Genomic DNA, 22,149 nt, shown 5'->3' with positions numbered 1-22,149 from the left:
ATAATTGTTGATGAATGTTTGTAGAACACAACGGGAAATGAAAAAAAAAACAACACAACTCATTTTTTAAGTCTGATTAATTAGAAAGCCAACCAAAAAGGCATGGGGCGCCCATTTGATTTATAAAATCTGAATTATAAATCCTCAGTTTAAAGAGTGGTCTGAGGCAATGTGGCCTAGAGATTGAGCATAGACAATGTGAGGACTTCGGAAAAAGTCTTACCCTCTCTAAGACTCGGTATCCTTATCTATAGGATGGGGATAACAATATCGAACTTATAGTTGATCTAAGAATTCAATATCAAAAAAAGTTTATATTTTGAGAGCTTGTTATGTCAGGCAATGCGTCAGGTAGATTTTGGGGTTCCCAGAGTGAGATGTCTGCATTCGTGGAGCTCCTATTCCAGTGGTGATACGGGGAGATACCTAGAGCAGAGCTGGGCACAGAGCAGGCACCTGGCAGATGTGAGAGGCACTGATGTGATCACGCCCTGTTGGGGGGCGATGCTAAACTATAATTGCTACCTGACGGCAACACCCCCAAGGACTGTATTAGAGCTAAATAATTTTCAACTTCTGATGCCCCAGCTTAGCTCCATGCAATTGCAGTCTCAGCCCCACCAGTCCGGCTCCTGAGCAACTGGAACCTGGAGCCTGGGCCCCGCCCCCCAATCTGCTAGTTAGTCTGCAGTTGGTTGAATTGCTATGGCTTGCTGCCCAGTATGCTTGGAACTGGCCTTGGACATGGGCATACTCAAGCTACTGCTGCCTTTAATGTCTGAGTGTTCCCAGGACTGGCCTCAGTTTCCCCTTTAATGCTCTTAAACTAACAATCCTTTAAGTGCAGAGAGAATGGCAGAGTAGTTCAAACGTTTTGGAGCCCAACTACTGGGCATCACTCTGAACTTTATTAGTTAACATTGTGAGCAATTTACTGGATCTCTCCAAACCTCAGTTTCCTCAAGTGTATTTGAACTCAAACATAGTACCTATTCTTATGGGACTGCTCTAAATATTAAATGGGGCAATGTGTTATATAAAGCCCCTAAGTAAGCATCCAGGAAATACCATGTTTATTAGTGTGAAAGTTGCATAGGTCACCTTTGTTGACTTCCATGCAAATAGTACAGGGCACTGTGATTTCCCTTTGACATTTTAACTCATGTAATTTTGAATCTCTCCCTTTGCAGACCTCAAGTGTTATCTTTAATTATAAAAATGTTGTTTAGTTTCTGGCTCAGTGGGTCTTTTCTTTATAAGGTATTTTAAATGATCAAAGTTATCAAATTTAAATTATTTAAATATTAATTGTTTCGATTATTTAAATCTTACTTATTTAAATTACCAGGTTATCTTTCAAATAAGTGATCTCCTTTGACCATCACAAGGACCCTAGGGGATTGGTGTGGGTGAGGTGCCTATTCCCATACTGCTGATGAGGAAACTGAGGCAAAGAGAGATTGAGTGACCCTCACAGTCACATGGCTGCATACTGATAAGGTATATCTAATTCTTGCTTGGGATGCTGAAATTGCTACTTAAATATCAAAGCCTTGTTCACTGCAAGGACTTGGAAATAGACACAGAAATCAATTTTAGAAAATCATTCAGCAGAAACTGGAAAAAGTTTTAGTGAGTTGGAAAATCAGGTTGAAGAATTAACCCCCAGATTTAGGTGGTGAAACCTAGAAATTCACACTGAGATTTTTTTTTTTGTTTTATTTTTCACACTTGTGAATTTTGCTTTTATCTGTCACTTGTAGGAGAGAATCTTGAGCACACCTAGAACCATTAGAAATTAAAGTGGCAGGGCTTTGTGGTTATTTTTAAAGAGGTCCCACGTTTCCAGGAACCTTACGTTTTTCCCTGCCGGCACATCGCAGGAGATCCTGCCCCTAGGAATGGGTCCTGCACCCCTCTCCAAAGGCCTGGCCCTTCCTCTAGCCAGCTTTCTCCTTCCTAGGGGAGGAGAGCAGTGTGTTTCCTCTCTGGTTGACCTCTACTGTCATGACTTTTGATGTGAGTAGCCAGGGCAGAAGAGCCAGTGCTGATCCAGACTTTCCCTAGGGCTTCCTCACACCCTCCTAGCCCACCTTTCTCAGCCATTGCTGCCTCAACCGGCCAGTGCCCAGCTCTCGGATCACTGGCCCAGCTTTCTTTCTGCCCTGTCACTGCTCTGACTTCCCCTGTGGGACTGGATGCTGTAGGATCCCCAGCCTTCAGGCACAGATGTCCGGAACTGGTGTGGGAATTAACGACCATAGAGTAACCTTGGCTGACGGGATGTGGAGGCTGGTGGATAATTTTTGAGGGGCAGCATAGGGTCAGGCCTGGCTGAACACAGTGGTGACCAACAAGGTTCTGTGTCCTTACAATAGCTGTCCTACTTGCCGCTTTACTGTCCTAGTCCCCTCCTCCTATTCCTGATGTCACCTCTAAAATGAACCTGCAAGCCCTCGTCTGCAGCTCTGCTTTGGGAGAGGGCTCGGGGAACTCAGGCTGCTGCCCAGAGTAAACCAATTAATGCACAGCTGGGAAGGTCAATATTGCCATGGAATTTAGCCCCAATTCAAATGACAAGTCTTTCTTGATTTTTTTAATTAGAGAAGGAATATAGTGATTGTGGAAAAAGCCCTAAAAGAGGACGCTTTTTCCTGTCTCTGACACTTGCAAGATTTTGTGTAATTTTTAGCAAAGTGTGGGTTCCAGTTTAGCCACTAATTATATATGACCCAAACTATACTATTTAACAGTTTTGAACTCAGTACGTGATGTACAAGAAAAAGATGACTTAGATTACATCATCTCTAACATCCCTTTTAGTTCCACACTATATATTTGTGAAATAAACACAGCCGGGTGGCAGTTTATAGTAGTTGCTTCCCCCTCATTAACCCTAGGGATTGTTTTGGCTAAAAATATGGCAGCACCTTAACGCAACTTTCTACAGGTAAGTGAATCAGCCTCCTGAAGGTCCAGATTAGGGAATGAACAGCTATTCAGAACCTCAGGAAACAATAACAGTGACAAAAAGAGAGCTAGCAGCTTCCTTGGGAGTCAGCAGACATTAGCAGGGGCTGCAGCATTAAGATAAGAACAGAGTAATGAGAAAACGAGTTGCAGCCACTTCCTGGACTGCATTCCAGCGGTCACTCGGTGATTCGTCACATGGCTAACAGGGCTTGATAAATGGACTCCAACTGTTGAGGTTTTTTTCTCCCTTAGAAATTACTTGGAAACTTGGCCTGGGAGAATGCTTCTACTTTAAGGAAAATAACATAAAACCTTACAAGTGTCAGAGACAGGAAGTAAAAATATTAAAGGGATACAAGCTTCGATAAATCCCAAATCAAGGTGCATCCATTCAGAAAAAGAGGGAAGATCATGATAGTTAAGTCAAACATGAAAGCCACTAAACATGCAAAATAAATAGGCTATAAAGCAAATGAGGCTGTAGATGTAGCCATTTATAAAACATACAAGACATTTACAAGACATAAGACAGATAACATAGGTATTATCTCCATTTTACACATGAAAAAAAAGGCTCAGAGAGGTATATCATTCATCTGATGACACACAGCTAAGCAGTGGTAGAGCTGGGATTAAAATATATATTTATTAAAGTAATACATGCACATAGTTAACAAATCAAACATTACTAAAAAGCACACAGTTGAAAATTTGCATATAAGTTTTGACTTTCTAAATATTTCCATCACTCCTTGGGGAATTGGTTCGACCCCACAGATACCAAAATCTGCAGAGGTTCAGGTCCTTTATATAAAATGGTGTTGAACAATGTATATAGTCAGCCCTCTGCATCTGCAGAGTCCCAACAGAGGACTGAAAATACTATTTTAGATCCACAGTTGTTTGAATCTGGGGATGTGAAACCCACATATGCAAAGGGCTGACTGTATTTATTGAAAAAAATCGGTATTAAGTGGACCTGCACAGTTCAAACCTATGTCATTCACGGGTAAACTGTATAATAAAATAAAGCAGTGTTTTCAATAGTTTTGCCTTATTATTCTTTGACTGTATTTCCCAATGCTATCATTTGATTTTTTACTTTGGCCATTATGTTTTTAATTTCCAAGAGCTCTGTATTCTTCTACGGTTGTTCCTATAGTTTTTTTTTTTTTTTAAAGCATCTTGGTTGTTTTAGCCTCTGTGTTTCATATCAATGTTGTGCGATCCTTGTTATCCATTTGAGTGCAATAGCAAGACATTAAAAGATTGAGCTGCAGTTGCGTGTGTCCCACACATACATTGCATGGGACGTACTTATACTAAAAATTATTCATTTGTTTATCCCAAATGCAAATTTAACTGGACTTCTTGATTTCCATTTGCTAAATCTGACAGCCCTGAGTATGCAGCTTATAGACTTCTAGCTTCTGGTGACTGGACTAGGGGTGTGGGCTTTGAATGCAGACACTCCTTCCATTTTGCGTCACCCCTCTTCTGAACTTTGCATCTCATTTCCCCACTCCAGAGTTCTTCCTTGCATTTCTCCAGAGAACAATCCTTTGGCCTTCTGCAAGTGTAGGGGAAAGGAAGTTATCAGCTATGCCGGTGGAAGACTTCGTGGGTGCTGGGCGTTCTGTAAACTGACTTTCTAGTAATCACCTTGTCTTAAGCTCTAAATGTCAAATCCACTTTTCATGGTGCCTTTGGCTCTCAGCCCCCAGTGAGGTTCTGCAGTGCCAATGGGCTTGCTTCTCAGAGCTGTCTTCCTCCGTGGGTCCTACTCTTCACTTCTGTGCTGCTCAATCCGTTATCATTCGTCAGCTGGCCTTCTGTTTGCACAAATGTGTTGCCATCTCTTATCAGTTATTGTGTGCTCCCTGTCTTTTTTCCTTGCAGATTTGTCCCCTTTTTCCTTTAAAATTCATTTGCCAATTCAGGAAAATTCCAGGAGAGAGAAGACATAGACACTTGGGCTCAATACACCAGGTTTAACTAGAATGCCAGCATGAAATTTAAATCCAGACCAGTAATTCAAAAGCCTTTACTCCTTCCACTATTCCCATGTCATTACGCATTCAGCAGGTGCCAACTATAAAAATGTGTGGCATGCACTGACAGTTGTCTACTCCAGTAGCTCTCCTCCCTTTCTTTCTTAGTCATAGAAGTCCTAGTTTTCAGTGGGACAGTGATTACAGTCATGGGCTGCTCAACAACAGCGATCCTCTGAGAAATGTGTCACTAGGTGATTTCATCACCAGGCGAACATCACAGAGTGCACTTACACAAACCTAGGTGGTATAACCCGCTGCACACCTAGACTATATGGTATTCAAGTCGTATATGCCATCTGTTGTTGACCAAAATGTTGTTGTGCAGCCCAGGACTGTACCAGAATAAAGGCTTCCTTTCCAACCTTCCTTCAACCTAGGTATGGCCAAATGACTAAATTCTGACCAATGAAATGTAAGTGGAAGTGTTCTGGGGAATTTCCAGAAAACTCTCTTAAAAGATAACTTACATCACCTTTTGGCCCTTTTTTTCTTCACTCCTTCCTTTTTTCTGCTAGTTGGCATGTGGGTGGACATTGAGTGGCTATCTTGGACTAAGGTAGAAACTATGTGTTGAAAGCGGCATCATAAAAAGACAAAAGTAGCCTGGGTCCCTGGTGACTTAATGTAGTTACTCTACCAACTACAGATTGTTTATCTCCAGACTTCTTCTGTGTGACAGAGAAGAAAGCCACTGTTATTTTGTGTTACTTTTTTGGTCCCTTATAATTGAATCTAATACTAACTGATATAATGCCCAAGTGCAGTAAGATTACAAAGGGGGTGACATAAGATTCCTGGAAGAGGTGGTAGAAGAGATGAACCTTAAAGGGTATTTCAGCCAGATGGGGAACTAGAGTGATAAGAGTCCGTGCAGGAACAGTAATATGATTGGGGCACAAGGGGCACTGCATAGGTGTTTTCAAAGGGTAACACGTAGACCCGTCTGGTTAAGGAAGACAAACCATGTAGGAGAGAAGTGGAATAAAAGAATGAAAAAAAGGTTGGGGGCAGATTATGGAAGGCCTTGAAACCAAGTTTAAAGGTTGCTTTGAAAGCAATGAAGCCCCTAAAGGCTTTTGCAACAGAAGTTAGAGGTACATGTCTGGGGTTAGACTGAAGAATTTCAGTCTTCTAGAATATAAAGGGATTACAGAGATACAGCCAGGGGAGTGAATCTAAACAGAGAAAGAAGAACATGGGTTCAGGAACTCCATCCAAAGGAGCGAGGAGAAAAGAAACTTAGAAAGGATCCAGAAAAGGAGAGAGAAAGGAAGCTGGATGTTGGGGGAAGATAAGAGAGTAAGAGAGTAGAAATTGGCAATGAGAAGTCAGTAAATCTTCAGATTTCTCAAAGAAATTAGAATATATTAGAAATGAGGAAAGGACATTGAATTTGGGGACGAGGAAGTCTCTGGTGACTTCTGAAAGTCTAATTTTGATAGAATGTGGAGGTGGACACTACTCTTTAAGGTAAAACGGGTGTTAGGGAAACAAAGGTACAAATATGCTCCATTTATTTTAAAAGGTAGGCACTAAAAGAAATGTAAATTGAAAAGCAATTAAGATCTCCATGGGGTGAAATAATTTTTGCAGGAAGGAAAGTTGTTTGGTCTTCAAGAAAAAACTGTGTATATCAGCAAAGGAAGATATTTCCAGGCTTCCGAAAGAGGTGGTGCCTGATAGAGCAGGTCTTAGAGGAAATGAGAGGGATGGAATTTCCAGCTCAGGGGGAGGTCTAAAATTGGGAAAAAAAGGGGGGCGGGCAGCTTTTCTAAGAAAGAGAGGTAGAGGAGAGGCAAGGAATGAAGGCTTGGATTTCTAGTCAACCTTCCAGCAACACACCGTTTTCATTAGCATCAGCAATGCCATTTTAGATCTGAAGAGAAATAATAGTCTAAAATAGAAATCAGAGTCTTTAAAATAAAAATGACCATCACTTAGTTTCAGAGTAAAGAGTTCCACACAAGGATCATAAAAAATAAAGAAAGCTCCAAATCTTGTGGTGGAGCTCTTATCTTACAGATGTCACCTTAATAAAATTTTAGATGAGGGAAAACGACAGCAAAACGTTTAACTCATTTACACATTGTTATCAGTGCCAGAACAACAGGCAACCCCAAAATTGCACTTGGAAATTAATTACAGGATGAAACTTTAGATATCCATTTGTCAAATAGATCAAATGCTGATACCTACTCAAAGTACAGCGTGAGGTCTGTTGCCAATATTGACTGCTTCAAAAGCTGCATGAGGTCACTATAATCCTTGGAGGACAGATTAGCAAAGATGTTGTGACCCTGTAATGAGAAAGTAAAAAGTCACAAAAAAAACCCCATTAAATATGAGTTTTTGATTGCATGTTTTTCCTATATAGTATATTAAATATATATTGCATGTGTGCTAACAACTCCATTTGACTACCCATTTCCTGTGGAATTACTGAATGCAGAAGTTAACAAAACATTTGGGAATCTTTATGACCCTAAAATAAATACTAATTTCACTAATTAAAACTCAAGTTGGCATTTTGGAAGTACTTGCTATGTCAACAAATGACTTCAAGGAGGAGAAAAAACACTAGACCAGAGGTTCTTAACTGGGGGTGATTTGAGCAATGGGGATGTCTGGCAATGTTCAGAGGTATTTTTGATTGTCACACTGGTGATGGGTGCTACTGGCATCTAGTGGGTAGAGGCCAGAGATGCTGCTAAAGGTCCTATAATGCACAGTTTGGCCTGAATAGCAAAGATGAACCAGGCCCAACATGCCAGAGCAACCGAAGTTGAGAAACCCTGTGTTAAACCGTGAAGATCATCTTGATGAAGCGTGTGGCAGATTAAATTCAGTACATATTTCCTGAGTAGTTAGAATGTATATGATATTGTTCTTGGCATAGTTCTTGGGACTGTAAAGATGACTTCCACCTGGGAAAATGTGAAAACACACCTGTATCCCCACACCTTTGAAAAGAACACTTCATCAAAACCTGTTTTAGCTACACTGGCAGTTGTACAATGGTTTTAGTGAAGTGGAAAATCCCTTTGTAAAGTGACAGACAATCCACTTAATTTGCTTTGAAAGTCAGGACTTCTCATTTATCAGGTTTTCTTAGCATGAAGTACGAACTCAAACACAGAGCCCGGGAACTGGAGCAGGCTGATACCTCGCGTGGAGAGCCAGAAGATGGTGCCGGAGGAGGGGGGGGAAATGACTGCCTAAGAAGAAACTATTTCCCAATGAGAAGTAAATTAATTATTTCTGGGAACCAGAATATCAATTAGTAAATTACCGCCTACCAGGCACCAGATGAAAATCTGCTTCCCCGAGTTAATTTATCTCCTTGGGTGAACCCACCACTTGGTAAAGACTAGAGTATATTGGTTCCACATGGGACCAGGTCCAATATTATTAATAATTTTCAAATGAACTCTCCCAGACCCTTAATTCAGCCATTAGGAAGAAGACAAATAACTAAAGGAATACCATCCCATAATTCTGCCCCAGTTTCTTTGCCTGAGCCTTGCCCTGTGGATCAATCACAGGCTGGTATACTGGGGCCTGAGAAAAGGTGGTTGGAAGCTACCGGCAAGGAGTTCCTGGGATTCAACCATACGTCCAGCATCTCCCAGTGAAAGAAGTACAGACACTCCTCATTTTATTGTGCTTTCCTTCATTGTGCTTTACAGATGCTGCATTTTTTTAATAAACTGAAGGCAAGATCCTCCACCGGCAAAAATATTATGACTCTCTTTATTGCGATGGTCTGGGAGTGAACCCATGATATCTCCCAGGTCTGCCTGCATAGCTGTTAGGAACAAGTCACAATAAAACTAATGTGAATTCCAGGAGAAAGCTGGTCTGCGTTTGAAAATCTTGATTATTCTGTGAAAGTGCATTTTACCACTTTTAAAGGACATAGAGTAACTAAGCCAGTTGTTTACAGATAACTGAGTGACAAAGCTAGCCAGATCAGCTTTAATGCTGATAAAAAACATTAATTTGCAATCAGTGTAGTGTTTATATGCAAATTGGCTTCCTCCAGTGCCTCACGAGCTTGGTCCTTGAAATAGATTTGTGTCCTTGAAATACTGCTTCCATTTTGTTTAGGCACAGGGTTGGAGAATGCCGGGCCTCAGGGCCATATAAGGCCTGCAAAATCATTTGGTCTGGCCCTGTCAAGGCATTAGGGGTGAGCTAATTAAGTGTTTGATCAAATATAGCAGGCTAATTTTTAAGTTGATAATTTTGTATGATCCACAAATGATGCTATAAAAACCCAAATGGCCCTTGGCAGAAAAAAGGTTCCTCACCCCTGAGAAAGGTGGTATTGATGGAAAGAGAAGCAAGTGAGGGAAGAAAGGTCTGGGGGACTTTTGCCTCCCCTCCTAGCTGCTCTGTCCTTTGCATTTAGGAAGTGCGTGATGACGTCTGCAGTTTTGCCCTTCTGAGGTCAGGGCGGGAGGGGATGGGGGAGCCCGGGGCAGGGCCTGCACGCACCAGTTATGCTCACTGCATAGTAATGTTATTATTCTGGTCCTTCATAGAGAAATCTTGAGTGAAGGGCAGCCAAGGTATTTTATTTGTCTGAAGACAAATTCTGTGTTAGTGGGATTTGTTTCCCCAAACAAATAAACAGATGACCTTTCAAGAAAACTTTGGTATCCTGTGCATAATCCCTGTTATGACAATGGTGGGAGTGCTTGGGATTTGAGGTATAAACCCATCCTGTTACTAGTGCAGAAAAGACAGCCTGAACCCAAGTTCCCCCTGTCCTGCCTTCCTTTGCCACAGCACTTGGCTAAAACATGGCTTTCATAGGGAAATTCCTGAGCCACACATGCCGGATGCTGGTTTCTGTCAGAGTTACCGAGAGCCTAATTGTGTTGCTTCCTTCCCAGCTGAAGAGAGGTCTCCCCCAGCGGTTGGCCTGCCCCAGCCACACTGCCCACTCTCTTTCTGGGATTGAACGAGGCCTTCATGATGGTACAAAAGACATGCTTTCTCAAGGTAGGCTGGAGGAAAGCCTCCATATTTAATGATGCTATTCCAGCCACACACACACAAACAGCCTGTACGCCTGCAGAAAACCGAGCAGATCCTTTCCTGGTGATTTCGAGCTCATGCCGCCTCACCCAAGGTCAGTAGTTGGTTTTCCTTTTCTCCGAGGGAACTAAAAGCAGAAAAGCACTTCCAAGTCCTGCAATCCTGGGTCTCAAATGTAGCTGCGATTCTCACTTTCAGGCTGGTCCCACCAGCAACTTTAAGTGCTTATTGTATGTCGATACCTCAGTTGTGCTAATAAAGTGTAACTTTATCATCCTGTTTCTACCTTCTTTTAATGGGGCTGTGCGTTTCACACAGTAGGAAGGTTGGGCCACTCCCTATTTGGATCAAGTCCCTGTGTATGGGCTTCTGTAGCCCTAAGAAGGTAAGCAAGTTGGAGGCTATCTCCTCTGCTAAGTGAATAGGAAAAGCTTCCAAACCAAGAATGAATCCCAAATGAATCAGCTCCGGAAGAATTTGAACCCGTTCCTTGGTCAGGCATCTCACTGAGTAAAAAAAGCCACACAAAAGGGCCTAGTCGTTTGACTTAAAAAATCTGTTCCACTTCTCTGTGTCTACCTGTGGCATTACAGAGAGGGGTCGGAGGCAAGGTTTCATTGATTTTTCTGTCAAGGGGAGAAGCAGAACGTTAGGGCCGTACCTCACTCTGAAGGATCATCACTGCATGGTTAAAATGGTGGTGCTCTAAGGTGGCAGAGGTTCCATAGAGCTGGGCCAGGGCAGAGCCGCTCCTAAAAGAGGACAGAAGGGTCAGTGACCTGACAACAGTTCCCCACACCAGCTCCTTGGATCAAACTGTTTTCCTGCATTGACACAAAGGACCATGAGCAGATACATTCACAGGTAATTGCTTGTTAGTTCACTAATCTATTAAGTAAACCTTTCAGGAACCTTCTCTGGGTTAGCCTAGACGCAGTGGATGATACGACGTGAATAAGACAGAGTTATGACTCTAAGATATTTACAGACTAGTAAGGGAGATGAGAAGTGGTCATAAGGAAAATAAGGCATGTAGCACACAATTGTAATACCACGGAGAGTGTTCTAGGTTCAAGCAAAGTGCTTTAGCTGCTCTGAGAACAAGAGGCATCCTTTCTGGCTCTGGGGATGAGAGTAGACTTCATGAACTACATCTTACACAGCTTCTGAGTGTCAGAACAATTGTCTATACCAAATGTATTTGACTCTCCATGGGAAAAGACCTTGTGAATATTTTGCCTTTATTTAATCTATTTTATGTGTTCGGTTGATAAGCTTATATTGTGGTTTTCCAGCCCATAGTTATGCTATGATATCTCAGTGTAGAAATATGGAAAGTTCCCTGGATTTAGAGTCAGGGCAGTTCCTTGGTCACATGAAGATGCAGTTTCTTTGTCTCTAAAATTATGGTAATACTATCTACCTCACCTGTTATTTATGAGAATACAATTAAATCCTTGAAAGTACCTACACTGCCTGGCATGTAGTAGATCATAGTCTATATTAATCATTAGTTAATAATTAAAGCACAAAGATATTTCCATTGTAAATATATAAAATGTTAATTGATACTTGGAAAGACTTTTTTAATTACCTTTAAATTTTGCTTATGTAGAACAACCCATTCCTCAACAGTTTCAATTCGGCAAAGTATTCATTTAAATGCTCAAGTGTATTCATTTCCAATTCTTTTGGAGTAGGGTTTAGAGCATCTTAAGAGTCAAGAGAGCTCCAGAGAATCCTAAGGTTTAAAGCGTAGTCATGGCATTTGGTTGAGGACCCATCCAGGTCCTTGTGTTTATGGTACGGTAAGGAGATCAGACATTGAAAAGGCAATTTGGCCTTAACTTGAAAACACTGGAGATTGATGGCTCACCATCTTCTCTGCTAGTGAGAGGAGCAAAGAGTGCATCCAAGTGCAACATGAAGGATTTTGGTCATAAGCTGCCCTCCACCTCCAGTGTGAGGCAGTCTAAGATCATGATCAGTTCAGGGGCCCTTGGAAAGACTCAGTGCTGACCACATGTTGGAAGAAAAGCAGCATTTAAATACTGTGGGAATTATTCTGAATAGGGTTTCTCAAGAGGATACTAGATTTTAAAGAGGGTACTAGGTTTGGGTTGCTTCTTTAAATCTTACCTTAATCTATATCCTATATAATAGACCGAATGGTGAAATGACTAGCAGGCAGCGCCAGGCCAGCCAAAGCGGGTGCCAGCGGGCAGAGGGAGGGGTTGGCGATCGGGGGAGGGGGGCAGTGGTGACTGGCAGTGGCAGAGGGGGGTCAGGGGGTGGGGCCGGCCGCTTGCAGGCCAGCTGGTTGCTTTCAGCAGAGGGAGGCCACCAGTGGCAGCGGTGGGGCGATGGGGGGTGGGGACGGTCACAGGAAGTGGGCTTAAGCTGTCAGTCAAACATTCCTCAAGGGCTCCCAGACTGTGAGAGGGTGCAGGCTGGGCTGAGGGACCCCCCTCCCCCCCATCGAGTGCATGAATTTTCATGCACAGAGCTTCTAGTTATTTAATAAGTGAACATGTTAGGCTAATCTTAATAATCACTGACTAATAATTAATGTTAGACATTATTTCTTAACATAGATTTCATTTTTATGAAAATGCATTTTTCAAAAAGCACAATGTATTGTGTCTTGGCTATATTTGCATTGGCCTTTGAAATTCTAGAATACTTCATATTTATATGTGATATGCATATGCTTGGCATGGAACAGGTGCTTAAAAATATTAGCTGCTTGTTAATAAGCTTGCAGTGGTATGTCTGAAGTTACAGTTAAAATTGGAAGAATGATCGTGATAAGTGTGTTAACCTATTTTACAATAATGCTATTAACAATAATAGCTATCATGAGTAAGTACCTATCATGCACTAGGCAACAGATTAACAACTTAATACATTATTTTATCTGGTCCTGAAAACAACCGTGAACTAGTATTTTCTTTTTACTTTACAGATGAGGAAACCAAGGCTCAGAGAAGTTATGCTACTTTTCCAAGGTCACAGGGCTAGTAAGTACAAGTTCTGGATTAGCATCCAAGTTTTTAAGCTTCTTCTCTTTAGATAATGAGAAAGCTGATTGTAACTTACACATTTCTGATTTTCAATTCTCAATTTTTGTCAAGCTGGTTGTCATCAATGAAAGAATATTGCCAAATTTAATTCAGAATTCTATCAGTATAACTACTAACCACAGCCATTGATGTAAAGTGGGGTCAAGATGCAATATATTGTCTCTCCCTTCATCACATTGGTTTAGCAGAACCCACAAAGTTAAAGCAACTAGATGATCGTAAATCACCTTATATTTTCTTTTTTACAGTGTGAGTAGGATGCTTCCTCCTTTAACTAGGGAACAGCTTATAACAAATACACTGGTGCCTCCCGTGCTGCACCTCTCCCTCTGCCCCAGACCCACATGGTTTCTGAACCACTGCATTTCATCAGAAGGACTCTCAGGGTGTTTGTGCAGGTGCAACCTTTGACTTCAGTGGTTTGAGCATCTTCATCCTCAGATTCTCTCTTTGTTCTCTTTTATAATTCCATTTTACATCTGCCATCCTCACACAATACTGAGTTAATCACAAAAATGTGTAGATTTTGCAATAGAGTCAGACTAATGCTATGAAATGCTATGAAGACACTGATTCATTCATTTATCATTCATTCATCAACAAGTTTTGATGACAGCTATGATGCCAGACTGCAGGCATGTGGAATACAAAGGTAAGCAAGACATAGCTGTTACCCTCAGGGAGCTCACAATCCCTTAGAATTGTGTAGAAAATTTTCTCTGACCAGACTTACACTAACGACCCTCACCTTTCTGGAAGCAAAATGTCATCTTCGGATTACAAACACATATGCTGTGAACTTTGTAGGATGGCGAGGGTGAAGTACACAATCATAAAACTTGATATTAATGGCAAAAAATGAAATGTATCTCTTAGGATAAACTTTATTAAAAATATTCTACAAAATATGAGTTATTTGGAATGTTAAATGGCATTATGGGCAGGAATAAAAAAAAGGGCCCATAGTCTAATGCATTTGGAAAATGCTGGTTTTAAAAGTTAAACTGTTTCTTCATTGTAGGATCTGCCAGAATGTAAGAACACGCATTATGGTTCTGCAGGAGGGGAACATAATATGCAACATTAACCAATCTTACTTGATCATAAAATCATTTTTTAAAAGAGGCCATGTCTTTCATGTAATATACTTTATGTAAAGGTACACTTCTACGTTTCATATAAAATTTTGGAAAAAAACAAAACAGTCCAAATCAATCACATATGGAAAAAATGGACTTCAACTCCACACCTCATTTTTATTGTCTGTGGTAAGTATATCCATTATATAAGTAGCTTTGGGGCACACATGCCTCAATAGTGAATATATATTATAAATATTTATGCATATATTTATGCAGGGTGTGTGGCGAGAAAAGGAGAGAAGGAGAAATGAAGAGAAGAGTCTCCAAATTCCAGTACTTATTCATGATGCTCATTACTGACTAGGTCATCCCAACACACCAAAGTTTTTCTATTTTGGACAGGAGAAGCTTATTGAAAAGGAAAGTCAAAGAAAAGCATTCTGTCCCCATAGGCATTCAAGCAGTTTGCACAGGCACCAAAAACAGGCGTGCGAAAGGAGGTGTACCTTCAGAACGTCCCCAGATGTGCATATGCTGTGAAAAAGAGGCTTAACGGAAGTGTGCAGCCATGGCTTATAGAAAACTTAAAAAAGGAAAACTATGAAAGGTAATTAGGAAAGTGAGAATTGTTGGGAGGTGGTGAGGAATGGGATTAGGCTGTCATGGCAGATTAATGTGCCCCAGTATTTCACTTCTGGGACCTGGCCGAAAGCGACAAGATGGGTTTTCATTCCCAAGAAATGAGTATAAGAGATTATGCTAGAAATGAACAGAAGTCTCCTAGGAGAATATACTACAAAGCTGCTCGGTACTGATATTTAATCATCAGGGGCAGCTGTAATAGAGAGGGGGATGAGTCGGAAACGCTGTCCCTAGAGAAAACAGGAGAGAGGTGTTAACAGAGCAATTTCAAAGCAGTGTGGTATCGTTGCCCTCTCTACCTATTGATCATTCATGGCACGTACGTTAATACTTAAAAATTAAGAATAAAATATGAAAATGCAAAGGTTCACTTATCAGAAAGGCTAAGAGAATAAATTATACTCTGCTATAACCAACTTTTTATTGTAGAGGCATTTTGCATTTTATATAGTAATGTGTCCCTTGCTAAATGTCTCCTGTTTTTTGCAGTCTTATAGATGGAAAAAAAGGTAGCATATACTTTGCTTTACATAATAATTGGTGCATTTAAATTATATTTCCAAATCACTTGAAAGGTTGAAATTTGACTGTGAATACTTTAAGGGAAGGGACTAGTGGTTAGACTTCTTTATTTCTCTCACAATGCCTAGCACAGTGCCTTACACATACAAAGCACTCAATTATTGGGGAACAAAGAAGGAAATGAGGATGTAGATTTCTTCCTAGGGATTTTCTAAACAATTGCACACACATAGTGAATAAATCTTATTCTAATCAATAAAAAGACAGTTCCTTCACTGTGTTGTAAAAGGTAATTTTTTTTTAGCATAAAGAAGGGTTTTATTAGTCAGTTTGCATGAATGACATACTGACATGCCCCCAATTCACTGTTCCACAGTCCAAGGCCCTGAGGTGACAGGAGAAGAAGCTAAGATGGTGAGAAAAGGGTGGGAGGTGGGAAGAACATGAAGGCCTCTGAGGGTTAACAAGGCTACTGGGACAGAGACCCAGACCAATGACCTAGGAATAAATCCAGGATGGAAAAGGCATCATCCAGGGCTGGAACTGTTGGTGATTCTGGATCATCTCGAGGACTGTCATCTGCTTCTTGATGTGTTATTGTGGTTTCTGTTCGGCCCTCACTGTCCACCACAGTCCAGCGCTCCTCTACTGTCCCATCTGGCCTAGTGATCTTGGTTACAGCATCCATTGTCACGGGAAATTTTAACTGAGGTTGGGTGGTGGTGGCATTCGGTGTCCCAAGTTCAAAAGTGACTCCATATGATAGGGGCATGGCTGATGGATATCCCATCTCCTAATCATCTTGAGAAAACACATCAGAACATCTCGGAAGAGGCAGATTTGATAATATGATATGAGGATGCAAAAATAAAAAATAAAATTGAGTTCTAGTACCAGCAACTTAATACCTACCTAATATTTTTGAAAACTGTTTAATCTTTCACAAGTAACCTAAGATCTGGGTATGTCTATTTCCATTTTTATAAATGAAGGTGTTTAAAAATATGACTACCAAGGTCTAGTTCAGCTCTATGACTTTCATAGCTCCATGTCTTAATTTTCTGGGTGTCAGATATATTTAAATTTTCCAGAGCTCACGTATATATGGCAAGTTAGCCAAGAAGCTAGAAGCTCAAAGTCCCAAAATAAATATCACTGAGTCATGAGGAAGTATGATGTGGTGGTTAAAGAATGGCTTTTGAAATCAGATAGCCCAGGTCTAAACACCACTCCACCGCATGAATATGGCCAAGTTACTTAACTTTCCTGCGGCTCAGTTCCTCCCATAAAGTGGAGACAAAAATACCTACCCTAACAGGGATGTGAGTCAACAAGTAAACTGTAGTTCTTTTCATTGTCTCAGGTACGGTTAGTTGCAAAGAACAGAACTAAATCAGAACCAGCTTCCCTAAAAAATCTTTAATTAAATGATACCAGGAACTCTGAGGGAGCCTAATTATCACGAGTATGGCTGTGTCTCCTGGAAATAGGAGTGGAGATGTGTAAAGCCAGAAATAAAGTCTGCTCTTTCTCTGTTTCTCTAGAGTTATACAATTTCTTATTTCTGCGTCTCTCTGAATATCTAGTTTCTTTCCTTCTCTCTGCATATTTCTCTTATCTGCTTGACATGGGGTCATTGTAGCTCTCACAAAATGGCAGCCTCAGTTTCCAAGTCTGAAGGTTGGATGTCAACAATAACTGGGAAAATTCCTAAGAGATAAAATATGATTAAGTGGGTTTTAATTAGGGGTGTACGCTTGGTCCAAAGAGCTGAGAGGTCAACTATTAAGAAGGTCTGCCTCTCAGTGTGATAGACAGGCTCTCACAAGGAGAGGAGAGGGCCAGTGGTATCTGGGTACAATATTGTACACTTGACTCTTAACAGAACCCACAGGCTGCTCACTCTTGTTTTATGGAGACAATTATAACACATATATCTTTTCTTTATGCAGAAGTGGCAGAATGGTAGGGGACTAGAAAAGGGATGCAAGAGGACGATACAATGGTGTCATTGCCTAAGAGAGAAAGACATCCTAAAAATATAATGAAATGCAGATACAGGAATTGAAACATAAGGAATTGTAAGTACTATATGATGAAAGTATATCCAGTTGACACTTCAGTAGACTCTAGGGATCAAGGAAGTGAAGATAACATCAAACCTATGACCATAAAAACTGTGTTTATAATAAAAAAAAGTTATACTTATTTAAAAGTCAGAAAACTTTATTGAAAGCTATAGTAAGATAGTTAAAATCTTACCCATCCATGCATCTATCATTCATTCTTCATTCATGCAGCAAACATTCATTATATGTTTATTATGCTCCTGGTATTTGTTTTACATCATGAGAATTCAAGGAGAAGGGGAGACATGCCTGTTAATCATCAATTAAAATAGAGTGAGAGGCACACTTTTTTTAAAAAGCACAACTTGGGCATTATATGGGCCAAGGGGAAGTTGCAGCAGAAATAGAACCCTGGGTAGTGTTTGCAAGGGAAAGGAGAAGACGGGCATTCCAGGCAGGAATACTGGGTAGCAGCGGGAAGTGAACTAGCTTGACCCCTTTGAGCATTTCAAATAGCCCCTTGGGTCTGGAGCGTAGATGTGTGGGTGCAGGTGGGGTGGAAGGAGTGAGTGTTAGGCTAGAGAAATGGGCAGGAGCCTGATTGAAAAGGGCCTTAAAGGGCTAAACTAAGGAATTTGAACACCATCCTGAAGCCAAGGAGGCTGGTGAATGGCTTTTAAGCAGGAGAGTGGGCTGAGCTTTGAGAATTACAAAGATTATTCTGGAATGTCAAGGCAAGAAGCCTGGAGGAGAGAGTTGGGCTCGTTGTAGCAACTCAGGAGAGGCAGAGAAGCAGTAGTGACTTAAAACGCAAAGATGTTGACTAAGCAGGGAATCTGGATGGCTTGTGGATTTCTCATGGTGCTATTCACTGAGACAGAGAGAAAGAAACCAGTATAATCAGAAAGACTGAGATTGAGGTGACTGTGAGATTTCAATAGGAGGTGCCCCTCAAGTGGTTGGAATCAGTGTCTGGAGAGAATAAGAGAATTATGGATCCAAGATCTCGGTTTGGGACTGATCAGCAGATGGGTGAAGGCCTGCATGAAGGATCATGTAGAGCAGGAGAGAAACAGGAGAGGACATCAAGAGTGCTGGCTGGGACAGGAGGAAACAGGCCTTGAAGCACACTGAGAAGAAAGGCTAGAAAGGTAGGTGAAATCCTTTGTCTTGGAGGCAAGGGAAGAGAGAGTTCTAGGAAGGAGGGAACAGAAAATGGGTCTCATGGCAAGAAGGGTCAAGAAAGAAGGACAATAAGAATGTCTAGCAGCTCTGGAAAAAGGAGCCATTGATGGCATTACTGGGGGCAGTTCCCCTTGTGAGGTGAAACTGGTTGCTCTGTGGGAGGGCAGGCATTGGGGAAGTGAAGACAATGAACTCTCCAAGAAGACTGACTGGAAAGGAAGAGAAATAGAGCAGAAGCTAAAGGGAGAAGCATGGATTGAGGTGGACTTTTTCAAGAAGGGGAGTGGACTGTTCATATTAATAGGATGCTGAGAGCTAGTAGGAAGGGGAAGGGAGATACAGGGCAGAGAGAGAGGAAGATTAATGGAGCAAGGTCTCAGAGGAGGGAGCAAGGAAGGGATCCAAAGCCGAGGTGGAGGGATTAGCGGCAGACAAGAGGAAGGACAGCATTTTCACTGAGATAGGAGGTCAGGAGGAAAGGATGGGGCCAGACAGATAAGTTTGTACATGGCAGGGGAGGAAATTGAGGGAGTTCTCGATTGATGGCCTCAATTTTCTTGGTGAAGGAGGAGGCAAGGTGATCTGCTGAGGAAAGCGGGGGAGGTGGTCGACAGGAGGCGGTTTAGGAAGGGAGAGTGTTTAGTATATAGAACTTCTGGAACTGCTAAGAGCAATGGAGGACACAGAATCTGGGGAATACTGAGCATCTAGTGATGCCACCAGTTGGGAGAGTATATTTGGTGTATCTCAAACTCTCACAACTATGACATTTTCTACTAAAGTCTTTAAAAGCGTAGGCAGAGTCACATGAAATTGAATTGCTAGATTGAACTGGGGCTGAGTTGTTGCAGAGTGGATGTCGCAGAAAGTTAAGAGTGTCAAGAAACTGTAAGATATTGAGAAGGCAGGGTTGAAGTGATGGGCTATATGGCCCAGGATGGATAGAGAAGGGCACACAGTCAAAATTCATTTGCTAGATCAGGAGCAAATGTAAGTGGCCAGGACTCCAAGGTATCAATAGATAAGCATTTTGGGGAACAGAAAGGGATGTGGTCTGTTGATGTTTCAGATTATGAGGGCACACCTGCGAGGGGACTTTGAAATCGGTCACCTGAAAGTTAATTATACCACTTCGTTGAAGCCTTTCTTGACATCTCCATTCCCAAACTTTTCCCTCCAGCTTCTGAACTCACATATCATTTTGTCTGCAGACAGCAGTAAGAACATTAAAACTGGACCCTCAATATATGACTCAGGAGATCTGGGTTTGGGTCTTATTTCCAGCGCCCGTATTCTATGGCCTTGGCTACTGTGTGAGCCACAAAGCCACGGCTATCTTGACCAGTCCAAGCTGCTGAAGGACAGATTATTCTGTCCTGTGCACATTATGGGCCTTCACATCCCCAGTACTGATGCAATCTCTTTGTTTGCTTCCCACCTTCCTGTGGGGGGAGCAGAGGCCTTATTCCTCTGGCGTTGCTTTTCTTCCCTGCAGTTTATATGCTGTCCAACATAAAAAAAACACCTGGCAGAGGTTCTACTGGGGAAGGAAGAGATATTTTGCCTCATAAAATTTAAAATTTCTTAAGCCCAATTTTCTTTTAATAGTCTCAAAGTCAGATTTTAGAGTAGCACGTCCAAAAGGCTTACAAATGCCATGAAAACAAATATTCGGGGGGGTGGGGGGGGCGGGAAATAGGCCCTTTAAAATCTGTGCTTTGTTATCTGACTGAGCTCAAGGGAGACAGACCAAATCAACAAGCATGACATGGAGGGCAAATTTGCAATTAAAAGAAGAATAGGGAATTATAAAGATGGATGGGCCCCTTGGCACATGAGCCCAAGTCTGCGTGGCCTTGGCCTTGGATACCAGAAATTAATGCTTTACTCTTTAGCACTGGTCACCTTTGGCTCTGAACAGAAAGGCAAATGCATTAAAATAACAACAATTAGAACACTTACTTAGCTTGGAAGGCATTGTTGGTTCCCCTGTGGTCGAGGTCATGACACAGGCATCCCACAATCACTGCGAGAATTTCCACCTCGGTCAGAATCTCTTGAAACCCGGCGGTCTGGGAAAAAGAGAAAATGGCAACAGTCACTGCCCAGGGCAGGGAGGATGGATAAGGTTCGTCTGCCCAGCAAATAATCAGCTCTGTTTTCATACCCACATCAGTTAAGGAAATGATTAACTGCCACCCCCTTAGATGGTAGTGAGTTGGGTGGCCACTTGCACAGCCTTGATCCCACAGTGATGGATTAGCTCCCTGTCAAGTTGCCCCATGCTGGCCTGCCAGAACTAAGCTCAGACCATTGTGTTCCCTTTTAGAGAAGAGGCTGCACTATCCAGATACAGTGACGGTTTGACAAAGGCCCAGAGCAAAATGTGTTCTGTGAGTCTACATTTCAATGATGAGCATCTAGTGGTAGGGGAGAGGGGGCTGTGAATTTAGAACTGAATGTTATATCCACCAGAAGCCACTCAAATGAAAACCTGCAAAAGAAAACACTCCCACCCCTTAATATTAAAAGAAGCAACTTAGAAGTATGGAAATGGTTACATGATGATATTCTAGATGTTATTCTGTAAGTGCCTTCATTCATGTTAGCTTGGCGGACAGATTAAATTCATACAGATAGTAAGGCAGTGCATGTCTTGATTAGGACCAGCTAGAGTATTGTTGGAATTCTTTATTATCCTCTGCAGCTTGCTTGTGTAGTGCATAGGTGTGGTGTGATTTCTTCAGAACAACATTCTTGTTTATAATTTTCTTAATAATTTTCTCTTCACTATTGTTTTCTGTCCTGTTTGACTGGAACTCCAGCTGTTTGGACATTGGACTTCTTGTATTGATTTCCTTGTTTTGTCTTTTTTTTCCCCATTGCCCATATTGACTTTTTCTCTCTTACTTCCTATGAGTAATAATATTTTTCATCTACAAGCATTTTTTTGGCCTCTGTTCCTACTCTAATAGCATTCTATTCTTCTCTCATGGATGCATTATCATCTTTTATTTGTTTTGAGGATATTAATTATTTCTCTGAAATCCTCTCTGCTCCCTGATTGCCTATTTCCTCTGAGCTCTATTTCTCTGTTTAGTGGTTTCCTCACATGCCTGGTAGTTCACACACATGAGTAAATCAAAGTTCACCACACACCAGTGTGTGAGGAGGGAGGCCTGCAGATTGCTGGGCCCCTATCAGGGGGCAAGCAGATGACAGCTGGCTTTTGGCTGAGATCCCCATGTGTCCATATCTAAGTTCATTTCCAATGGACTTTTCAGTCTCTTGTTTGGAAATGGCATAAACACAGGTTTGGCATTCTGAGAAAAGAGGAGGTAGCTTCTCACCTTTGAGGATATAGACTTTCACTTCATTCTCTTATTTTCAGGGTGTACCTCACCCTAACTTTTCTGTTGCTGGTGTCCCCACATTTGGGGTTTAGTATCTCCAGCAAATACTCTGGTTTCCTGAATAGGTGAGGGAAGAGGAGCCC

The 22,149-nt window shown here is 41.6% G+C and overlaps 1 protein-coding gene across 1 annotated transcript in view; it reads right to left on the bottom strand.

The window, feature by feature from the left end:
* Positions 1–22,149, bottom strand: part of PDE11A (phosphodiesterase 11A) — a 292,656-nt gene that overhangs the window by 46,435 nt on the left and 224,072 nt on the right. The window contains exons 13-15 of the mRNA XM_006760580.2: positions 20,616–20,725; positions 10,732–10,822; positions 7,224–7,324 (exon numbers count right to left, since the gene is read on the bottom strand). Coding sequence (XP_006760643.1) covers positions 7,224–7,324; positions 10,732–10,822; positions 20,616–20,725 — 302 coding nt within the window. The remainder of the gene's footprint in view (positions 1–7,223; positions 7,325–10,731; positions 10,823–20,615; positions 20,726–22,149) is intronic.

This window comes from Myotis davidii, unplaced genomic scaffold (genome assembly GCF_000327345.1).
Source record: "Myotis davidii unplaced genomic scaffold, ASM32734v1 scaffold370, whole genome shotgun sequence".
Lineage (NCBI taxonomy): Eukaryota > Metazoa > Chordata > Mammalia > Chiroptera > Vespertilionidae > Myotis > Myotis davidii.
Note: the sequence above shows the minus strand (reverse complement) of the source record. Positions and strands in the feature narration are given on the sequence as shown.